Raw genomic sequence first — 11,449 nt, forward strand, 5'->3', positions numbered from 1 at the left:
CCCTCTCCTGTTTTGAGAGCTAGGCCAACTAATCTTGTGCAAAAGTAGAAAGAAGACAACAACTACTCAGAGCCAAAGCGGGACCCTGACTTTGACAAAGGGAAAGCAAACCCTCTGGATCTCTCTGAGCAGTAACCGACAGCCCCACAGAAAACCACCGCAACTTATTGAAAATCTGTCACCATCACATCCCAAGCAAGGGCCACCACGGTGCCCACTGACATCCACCCTTGTCCTCCAGCTCTTCCTAGCTCCACAGATTTTGGCAGAGCGCCTGGGAGACATGGTCTCGTTCCCCGCTCCCCAGACGGCCAGGAACCTCCCCAGCTCCGCCGTCCCGCGCATCGCCGCCGCCGCTGCCCGCAGCCCCCGGGACCAAGCATCCGACGGAACCCACCCGGTGCGCGCCCCCGGCCCCCGCGAGGGGACGAGACGCCCGTCCTCCGGGCACCGCGGACGTCGCCGCCCCGGCCCCGGCTGAGCCCCGGCCCTGCCGTGCCTCCCGCGGGCTTGCCCGCCGGCCGGCCGGCTGCGGCCCCGGCCGGCCCCCGAGGGCCCGCGGGCAGGGCAGAGCCGTCGGGCAGCCCCGGCCCCGGCTGCCGTCCCGGTCCCCGCTCATTGGCATGCAGCCCCTGTCGCTGCCTGCCGCCAAGCCGCATCCCAGCCCGCTGGAAGCCGGCAGCCGAGCCGGAGCCAATCGCATATTCATGAGGAGGGGGAAATCCAGCGCTGCACTCCCAGAGGACCAGGGATCACTTAATTTTTCTTTTTTCCTTTTTTTTTTTTTTTTTATCCAACCTTCCCCCTCTCTCTGCCTCCCTCTTAGCAACGCGCTACCGGGGTCTCCCCGCCGATATCCTCCGCAGCTCCGACAGCACCCTAAAAACCACGGCCGCCGGCGCCAGGAGCAGAGACCGAAGCAGCCAAAACAGGGACCACGGCAGCCACAACAGAGGAGGGAGGCATGCCAGCCCGCCAGCCAGGGACAGGAAACACAGCAGGGGCTCCTACCTTACAATCCTCAGGACACGATTTCACCGAGTACTCATCCGACTGTAAATATTTCTGGAGCATAACCTCAAACTCTTCGTATTTCTCCTGAGCGTGCTGGTCGTAGCGCTGGTAAGCCTGGACGCACTGGCTGCAGGAGCCTCCCCCCCTCAGCACCACATCCAGACTGCAGTTCAAAGTGTCCGGATTGGACAACCCGGCGAACAACTCCCAAAGTGTGTAGGAATTACAAAAGGAAAGGTAAAAATCCGTCAGGTCCCAGCCGGGCGCCGGGCTCTGCCCCGCGCCCCGCGGCCGCCCCGGCCCCCCCCGCCGCCGGCACACCGCCTCCGCGTCCCCCACGCTGAAGCACTGCCCGGACGAGGAGCTCGGGGGGGGGCACGTCTCCAGGGGCCTGGCGGTGGAGTTCCCCAGGAAAGCAGCCTTGCCGTGCCGGGGCTCGGTGCCGTTGGTGCGGCTGCCGCGGCTGCCGCCGCCGCTGCTGCCGGGGGAGGGCGGGAGGGAGGGCGAGGGGGGGGCGAGGAGCCGGGGCGCGGGGGGCGCCGGCTCCCCCATGCCCGCCAGCAGCTCCGGCTCCGCGGGCTCCGGCTTCTCGGGCGGCGGCTGCTCCTTCTCTCCGGTCCCCGTGAATTTGGCCTCGGCGCAGAACCACAAGTGATCAGAGAGCAGGACTGTGAAAAACAAGAGCGATGCCAGGGACAGTCGCCATTTCTGAGCCCTCTCTGAATCCGTGAAGGGTTTCTCGTTCTCCCGGGGTGCGAACCAGATTTTTAAGCCGTCATCATACTGCCGACTGCACATCCAAGCACCCCTGGTCATATTTTGGGAACGCACTGCCCTGGCCGACTCCACCGTGAGGGCTCCTTTGCCAGTGTCACCACAATATGCATTGACTTAAAAGATTGGGGGGATTTTCTTGCCTGCCTTCCCTTCTCTCGCTCGCTCGCTCGCTCCCTCTTCCACTCTCCCCCTCTCTCTCTTTCTCCCTCTTCTTTCTTTCTTCTTTTTCTTCCTCTGAGATATTGTTGGGTTTCGCCGGTGGCTCTGCCTTGGTCTCACCACACGAAGCAGCCCCAGTCTATCCAACGCGGAGTGCCGTGGAGAAGATAAGAGCAATAACGCAGAGAGAGGAGGAGGGAGAGGAGATGGTGGTGGTAGTGGTGATAGTTGGTGGTGGCGGGGCTGCGCGGCTGGTCCTTTCCCCCTCTCACCCAGGCATGGTCAGATCGCAGCTCCCCATCTCCCTCCTGAGAAAAGCCCGCTGCCCCCGGACAGCTGCATGCCGCGTCCCCCGCTGCCGACGGACGGCTCCGGGAGGGCTCCTCGTCTCCTCTTCCTCCCTGCCGCCGCCGCTGCTCCTCTTCCTCAGCCCCGAGCCGCGGCACAGATGCCTGCACCGCTGTGTCCGTCTCCTCTTTCTCCTCTCCCCCCTCCGCTCTAACTGGAGAGACGCTGCTGCAGGGCTCCCGGAGCGCTGCCGAGGATGCTGAAGAGGAGGAGGAGGAAGAGGAAGAGGAGGAGGAGGCTGCCGGGGCCGCCGCCGCTGCTGGTGACAATGGGCTGCGGCTGCCGCCGCTGCTGCCGCCGGGCGCGGTGTCCCCGGGCGCACGGGGCGGAACTGCCTGGCTGGGGGGCCCCGATGGGCACAGGCATCTTGGGCCCCTGGGCTAAGTTGCCGCCATCTTCGTCCTGGAGAAACACTTTTTTGGGGGGAGCTCTGCCTTTTGCGTCATCTCCTCCCGCGCCGAGATCTCTCTATCCTGGCGCATTGGCAGCAGCAGCAACTCTGCCTCCTCCTGCCTGAGGAGGAGGAGGAGGAGGAGGTGGGAGAGGCACTGGGGACCACATGGCCCCTCCAAAGGGCCTCCTCAGTGCAACTCTTTCCACTTGTCTCACCGAAGGGACTGCTCTGTACCACCCTCCAGCCCTCTCTCCTTCAGGGTCTCCTTCCCTTCGTGGCCCCGAAACACCATGTCCACGCAGGATGGTGGCTGGAGAGGTCTGTCGCTGTGTCTGTCCTTGTCATAGCAAATCACAAATGGCACAGGAAACTCCGGGCACTGGATCCTGGCAGGTTTTGGCCCTTCAGTAAAATGCCTGAACACAGCTGCCTGCCTTTCACTCAGTGAGCTGGAAAGGAAAATGCCCATAAACCCCAAACTCTTCCGCCAGTAGAAGTTTTGCAAAACCCCTGTCCCAGAACACGAGCTGGGTAAAGGCTGCCAGTTGTTGTGTTTCACCTTTTAGATGTCACTGCCTGGAGAGAGAGACAGAGACAGCAGGCTTAACCCTCCCACTAGGATGATGAATCGCTGATGATCTCCATTCAGACCCACAGAAGATAAGAAGATATCCCACCACCTGCAGGGCCCAACCAGCAGGGGCTCTTGCTAAAATAAAAATACTGTTTGGTCACTCCGAAGTTACAGCAACAGAAAAACTTGCATCCCGTACAAGACGAGAGAAGGTGCCAGCTAGAGGTTGAACATTATCCGATGAAGACCTGGAGTTACAAGGTCTTCTTCTTGAGACATCAGGTATGCTATCTGGCCATAGCAAAACCAAGGTGTATATTTTAATTTCTCCATTGGACTGGGAAAAGCTTTAGAGGCCATACCTTTCCTTGTTCCGGAGGCTTTCTCCATCCTCAGGTAAGGGACCATTTAGAACTGCTAATGGCCCTTGAACAAGGTGCACTATGTACCCCAAAAGGTGGGTTTCCCCCATTATTTGGTTAAAGAAAGCTGTGTTCTTTAACAAACATGGCCATGCTCTATAAGCTGATGCAGATCGCCGACGGCTCCCTAATTCAGCTTCGAAAGGTGTAGTGGGAAGAAATCTGGAACTAAACCATATCAGAGGAGGTCAAAACTTGCATCTTTTCTGACTGCAGCTGTCGTTAACTAAGGGGTGAGCTTACCGAGGAATGTGCTGGAATTTCCATCACTTTGAGTAATAAATCAAGGCTGGTTGTCTTTGAAAAGGCGATGGTATACCTCAAACAGAAGATGCGGACCTGAGGGAGGAATTGCTGAGAGAGATTTTATGCCCTGTGTTATGCTGGGGGTCAAAACTCATTATCATAATGGTCTCATCTGGCCTTAAAAGATCTACGAGTCAAATTCGAACAGAAGTTATCTGTGGATTTAATTTTGATAGACTATTTAAAGACACAGAAATAAGTGCTAATATTATAAGGAAAAGTCTACAGTACTCAAATCAGAATGCATCTTTGCAATTCTCAGTCAATCAGCTCACACCATCTGCTAATGGTACATTATTAATTTTGGTCTTGGAGATTTGATTGCAATGATTTGACATACTGGGCCCTGTACCGTATCTGCATTTTTGTAATGTTTTCTGTTCTGGGACAAGACCGTGACCGAGCTTTTAAACGGGAATCAGAACAACTTAACTCCTCTAATATGTAGTGTCATTTATTTAATTATATTTTTCTTGTTTGGTTCTGTATTTTCTAGTGGAATAGAAGGACTTAAACGGCAATACAGGACAAAAAAACCCCAAAACAACTGGAATAGGCAACAGGTTACTGATATCAGGTCTGAGATTTTCAGAATGTGCTCTGTTAAGATATGTGGCACTGGCTGCATAATTATTCTTTATTTGACAGCCAAACTCAGGGTGAAGGAAGTCGATTTTGGAGTCCCCAAGTGGCAAACAAGCTAAATTTATTTTATTATTTATTGGTTTTTTAATACTGTTTTCCTGTTGTCCTGCTGGGGAAATGAGAGGGTAATAGGCAATTTTGCAGTCCACAGGGAAATTAGAAATGTTTTTATCTCCATAGTGGAATTTTAAGAATTAGTAATGAAAAAACGCTGGTATCCAGACCTCATCCGAAACTTAATATAAGAATGAATTCCTAAGTCTGTGCTCCTCTGTTTACACTTGTCTAGGATCAAAGCAAATAAGGCCAATCTGCTAGGATTTTTAGATATACTTGGCTTCTACAAAAAATCCATTTTCACGTCATGCAATATTTTCACACATTTCCCAACTTTTGTCTGGAAAAAGGGAGTGAGAGTTCTTTTTCAACACCTAGTGATAAACTGTAATAAGACATTCAGCATTCCCGAAATGAGCCCGTCCTTGCTTTTCCAGTGACAGTTTTCTGTAACAGAGAATGTGTCATGCAGAACTGTTGTTCCTCCTGTTATGTTTCCCCCAAAGCCCCATTCCCTCTCCACCTCGCACAGTGAGTAACTCACAACGTTAGTGGCAGCAGCTGGTTCCTGATGGATCTGAACAGATGCAGTTCAGTTCTCTGGTGCCCCTTAGTGTTAGGTCTTGGAGCTCAAGGGAAAAAAAATAAGGCTATAAAACAATATCTGAAAATCATGAGGCTGATTGCATGCGGGGGGACAAAGAATCTGAAGTATATACTGTAGCTTCTTTCTCCCAAAGCTCCTTCAAAATTTTTTTAACACAAATCCAATCTAAATAACAGAATTTTATTTAAACTAGGTTAATGAATTATGTGAATGTGAAGAAAAGGGACACGTTCTCCTCAAAATAATCATTACAGAAGTATGTCCCCATATTCATCATTCATCCTAAAGAACACTAGTGGCGCAAAATACTGACTTTGCTTTGGAATGACACTTTTTATTGGGAATATTTATTACTCATGTTCCAAAGCTTGGCAAGTGTGAGGAACTCATGGAAGCCTGTCTCCCTAGCTAGTGGAGTCACCAGATGTTTCACAGACGGATCTCCCTAAAGTAATGTAGTTCAGTGTCAGCTCTGCCATACAGTGCTTCGATCAATACAATCAGAGCTGGTGTTCTTTAATTCTTTAACTCCTAATATGTAAGATAGCTAATTTATCAAGCACCAAGGACAAAGTCTAACAGAATCAGCATGCACAACATTCAAGAGACTTGAAGTTATTGCTTAACCTACATACCATGTGTTTTCTTTCCATGTGAAAATATTTTAGCTACCAAGCATAAATAATTCTTGACGTAACACATTAATAGTAGTAAACACTCATCAGAATAGAAGGCTTTACCGTTTCAAAGTAAATATTTTTAATTTTTTGCCTATTGCCATGCATACAGTAATTTCCTGCATTAATCTCTTGCTTTTCTTTGATTTTTTGATACAAAATTGTAAGATCTAAAGAGCTGTATATAGGTCTTCCAAACTATTGTAATGGGTTTGAGAGTCGTGTCTTGTCTTTGTAATGTATGTTCTTTACATAAGAAAAAATGTATTTTCTAATTGCTAAGCAGCACTTCTTTTTGTAAGATCTTGCAGCAGGCTATTTTTAAAATAGTAGATTTCATTTTATTTTTGGGTTGACTGGTTCTATTGATAGGAGCAATTGTTGAAACAATTATTAACAGAAATGCTCAGTTAAACCTTTGCATTGGAGTATTCTCCAGCACTTTTAATACCAAGCCAATATTATCAGGCCCTTTACTAGTTCCTCGTATATTAATTATTTTTTACAGGTTAAACAATTTATATTCAAGAGGAATATCTGTACATTCTTTGTAGGCAAAATGATATGTCAAGTGTGTGCTTTAGCATCCCCAATGTTGTACAGGCTTTGTTTTATTTTGATTTCTTTGATTTAATTTTGACTTTGGCCCACAACAAATTGTGGGTATTATTTTACACATTACTTGAGAAAGGAGTCAGAGATTTAATTATCTGAGTCTATTTGCTAAGAATAATATCCATGATGGCTGTAAGACACAAGCTAGTTAAGAACACTGAAAAATTCATTTTATTTCCCACCACATTCTTGATGTTTTAGTTTCCCATTCAGTATTTTTCAGAAAGCTGAATTATTGTGAGAAAGCTTCAGGCATCTGGGCCTTATTGCCCCAAAGCAATGGGAAATTTCTGCTAATGTTAGCAGGCACTGAAGCTACTAATCCCTGTTTGAACAGCCCTAATTCAGATTTTAAGATTCTTACACTCTCCTTTTTTCCCACTTTCCACATTACCTTCAATTTTGTCCCTTTGGCTTGATTTTTTTAAGCTTTTCATACAAAATCAGAGAATTAACTATCACCCAGTAAGTTATAAAAGTTTGTCAGACTGGGTTTTCAAAGACTGTGCAGTACAAACTTGGCAGATACTAATGTTGTTATGTTGATGGAATTATCTTGCAGATGTTTGCTCTGTATCCTATGAGAATTCTTGTTAGAGAATGAGAATATGTTTTTGTTTGTTGACATTTTCAGCCATGGAACAATGAACGGATGACATGGGATGTGGAAGTCCGATAATTTCTCTCCAAAAATTGTAGGTCATCTTTATCATGACATCTTTATAATGAGAGCTCAGTCATAACATAATATCCAGCTGGTGTATTTGGGCATGAGCTGAAATGAACTGAGGCTATTCTTCATTAACTGAAGCCATCAAACATGTGAAATATAACTTTTGCACATGACTGCAGCAGGAAGAAGATAATATAAATGTCTCGCACAAATTAGACTATGCCTATTAGAGTAAGGTCTGATCCAAAGCATGCTGAGATCAGGGGAAGGATTGCAATGGGTTTTGAAGCTGGGCTTGTAGAAAGGAAATAGACAGAAGAATATAGATTGCCCCCATATAGGGATGGAAGAAAAAGGATTGAAAGAACACCAAAAGGTAGGTTACAGTTTTAAAAATATTTTTCCTCCTTTCCCTCTCTTACTAATTGTCTTCTGTCTTCTAATAAATGTTATAGCCTGATGATTGTTTTTACAGACATCAAAGACAATTTTTTCCTTTTCTGATTGGTTGCCTTATAGATATCCCAGACCATCCTTCTGCCAAAATTCACCTCATAAGAAAGAGATAATACTTGATTTTTCTTACAAATACTTGTTTATAATCTTTTTCTTAAATAAAATAAAATAAAATAGAATAAAATAAAATAAATGTGTGCACTGTGTAAAAAGTCTTCAGTTTTGTTTGATCAGACAAATAGCTTCCATTCTCTCTCTTTTACCCTCACTCGAAAAAAAAAGGTATTTTTAGATATAACCTCAATGTTTAATTCATAATCTGATTTTCTGTTTAAGCATGTTACTGTAGAAATTTTTTTATCAGCTTAAGTTACAATGCCTACGTTAGATAGGTTTTCTTTATGATGTACTGATATGATGGTGCTAGTCCACGATTCACACCAACTTGTATTTGTAGCCCTGTTTCCATCCGTGGAAAAGAGAGAAATAATTAATTCAGAAGTAATGTATGTTACCAAGTAAACTTCTCCCTGCTTATTACTGCATATTTTATTCCACTTTCCTGGAGAATATGCCATCCTAGAAAATTCTTTTTAGACTGATCATATGAAAGCTTAGTAATGTCTTTTTGTTTCAAGTACTTATGGCTGCAGTGTGAGTTTTAAATGCATTTGAGAGTGTGGGCATGCAGGAGAGACATCTAGCAGATTCTGCCCTGAGGTTGCCACAGGTTAGCTATCTTGACTTAAGTATCCAGTCAAAGCATATCCTTTCATCATTTTGCTAATAAAAAGATATAGCTACTTCCAGAGCACAGCTTATTCCAGCCTTAAATAGGTGTCTAAGACAGGCACTCTGGTATTGCAAGTCATCTTCTGCCATCTCTTTCCACTGATTATGGAAGAAATCTCTCTGATTAACTTTAAATTGTTGCCTATCAAACCTAGCTTTAATTCTCTAAAAGATAGGTGGTAATTTTAAGGTAATCAACCAGGTTTCTGGCTTTCTCTTTGTGTCCTGCAAGATATTCTTCCTGAAGAAAAAGCTGGAACCAAGCGTGGAAATACATATTTAAGACTTTTTTCTCTTTTCTTTCATACCAACTTTATTCTGTTGTTTACTAGAAGAGCAGACGTGAATGAACCATACATTGACACTTTTTTTTTTTTTTTTTTTTTTTTTTTTTTTGACCCAGGACATGTCCCTTTCCTCTGAACTGTAATATCCTGCCTTCTGCCAAGTGGCTGCAATGCCATCTGCCAGCCCGGGAGAGGGAGGGCGGCATTTTTTTTTTTTCTCTCTGCCTCCCCTGCCTTCCAGGGTATTCCTGTGAAGAAGGCATGTGACTCAAGTTGTAGGATGACTCAAGCTCTTGTGGTCTTCTTGGAGTCGTCCCACAATCAATCTAATGTGTCTGACCTGAAGGCAAATGTCTCCTTTTGTCTGCGACATCACCAGCAAGTCTCTAAACGCTTTGGCTTCAGTTCCATACGCATTGCGAGAGATTCAGAGAACTGAGTGCAGGCTGCAAGTAAAGAGCTCCTGAGATTTTATTCTGTTTCCACTCTTTAGATGGGGAACGGTTCTGGCAAAACATTCGTTCCCTCTTCCTCAGCATCTCTATTTCTAAACGGGGGAGGCTGGGAGAATTAGCTAATGTCTGCAAAGAGCTGTTTTAAATAATAAAAATAATGAATTCACCTCTTGATGGGTTACTATATAGGTCAGCATATCATGTTATTTCTTATCTCATTTAGCTCCTACGGACTGAATATTTGTTACTGTTTGAAATCAGGTTGCTCTCTCTTTCTAAGTGGCATAGCTGCATTCGTGAATAAACAAATAAAGATGTTCTACAAAAGGGATCTCATTCAGATCATTCTCAGTCTTAGAGTAAATGTACAGTATTGCTTTTCTAATTTCCCAGTAAAATACATTAGTTGATATTTGGTGATGTATTACATTTTCATTACATTACATTGCTGGGAAAGCAGAGCTTTATTTTCATGCTTTTTTTCTTGGTGGTGGGGAAGACAGAAAAAGGAAATGTAATATACTGGGTACTTTAGTCTGCCAATTAGCTTCAGTGGGTCTCAAATCTAACTCTTACGTTCTGTTGAAGTTCATTTTTCTTCTCTTTCCTTTCATCTTGTTCTCTTTTTTTTTGCTTCTGGAGACAGCTCCCGACGGCCGGCTGCGGCTGCAGAACACTCACTTCCTCCCATAGCACCAAAGCAAATACAGCTTCCAGCCCGTTACCTAGCATATTCGGAGTCTTGCTAGGGGTAGGCAGACAGTCTCTGCCTCTAAGTGAAACCATTATGGCTATAATTTGCTTGAAGCCGGCAAACCTGGCTGGCCCAGGGCCAGTGGCAGTGCACTGTGTGTTGCTGAGGTGACGGGCCGCTCTCAGAGTTCACAGCCCAGCATCTCGTACACTGTTGGCTGGCTCTGCTGCCTGTGAGCTTCATGAAACACTAAGAGATGAAACACTTTGGAAGGGTAATGATCTTCAGCTTCTTTCTGTTATCTCTCAAAAAAAAAAAAATCCCAATTTCACTGTGTCATTACTGTTTGTTACTCTTTAAATAGTTCCTTATAAAAGGGAACTCCCTGAAAACCCGAATTACAGACCAGAATCCCCTTTAGTACACAAAGAAAAATGCAAAACAGAGAGGGAGTCACTGCTGTGACTAATTTTAGATACTTAACACTGACAGAGTGGGAATTCGCTAAGGTAAACTAGTTAATCTGTCTGAAGTCCTTCCTTAGTGTAGAGCCATAGGCTCCTTTGCACGGAACAACTTTAATTAGGCCCCTTCTCTGCAGAAAAGCCTCCTTCTCTCTTCTCTGTCCACGGAGCCTCAGGAGGGAGCTGCTTTAGTTTGGCACCTAAAGCGAGGTTTAAGACTACTCTCCAGAGTCTCTGATGTGCAGAGCACATAAGTTAAAATCATGAGAAGATGTAATAGGTGGTTAATACACATACAGAATCAGAAAGGGTAAGAATGTTGCAGCAGTAAAGATACAGTTAAGGAGTAACCAGTGGGGAGACCATAATTCATACTGACATTACTGAAACTTGGAGACAACCTTTTGAAATGAAATCCTTTTTATTGTTTTACTTGTTCCCTATACGTAAATAGGGATTCATAACAGGGATTCATAAACATAAAATAAATGTTTGTGGTTTCCTTATTTATCAACTTCTGTGAAAGCTGTGCTCTTTTTTTCTCAGTTTGAACTTTCTGCAGTGACTAGCTTGAATGAACAGGACAGATTTGGGGGTTCAAATCAGTGAAACTTGTGTTTCTCATAAAAAGTGTCATAGCAGACCATATTAAATGATACTTTGGCCTCCAGGTTTTAAGTTTACCAGTAGAATTAATATTTCATTCTTTCAGTAGAAAGTATTTTAAAAGGAAGCCCAACATAGCTATGTTAAGTGGTGTCACAAAGAAAGGACAGGAAAAGTGGAGAATATATTTTCATTTATATATACAATGATGTGGAGAACTTAAAGTTCTTGATGGGGAAATTCCATCCAGAAATGTGGAGTTAGGACTTCAAAATGACATAATTTTTGGTAGCCTTCTGGCAGAAACTTGATTTCTTAATTGCAATTTATCTACCCTTTGGATGATGAAGCTACAGCTGAATAAATAAGTACTCCAAAAACGATGTCATGTTTTTAAAGTCAGGTATTTTTAAAAAGTTAATCAGAT

General features: G+C 45.0%; 1 protein-coding gene across 1 annotated transcript in view; it reads right to left on the reverse strand.

Annotated features, from left to right (window-relative positions):
• The window catches only part of NALF1 (NALCN channel auxiliary factor 1), a 501,564-nt gene extending 498,490 nt beyond the window's left edge, over positions 1 to 3,074 (reverse strand). Inside the window, exon 1 of the mRNA XM_063337418.1 lies at positions 1,012 to 3,074. Coding sequence (XP_063193488.1) covers positions 1,012 to 1,830 — 819 coding nt within the window. The 5' untranslated portion in view covers positions 1,831 to 3,074. The remainder of the gene's footprint in view (positions 1 to 1,011) is intronic.
• Between the last annotated feature and the right edge of the window lie 8,375 nt (positions 3,075 to 11,449).

This window comes from Chroicocephalus ridibundus, chromosome 1 (assembly GCF_963924245.1).
Source record: "Chroicocephalus ridibundus chromosome 1, bChrRid1.1, whole genome shotgun sequence".
NCBI classification, from domain to species: Eukaryota; Metazoa; Chordata; class Aves; order Charadriiformes; family Laridae; genus Chroicocephalus; species Chroicocephalus ridibundus.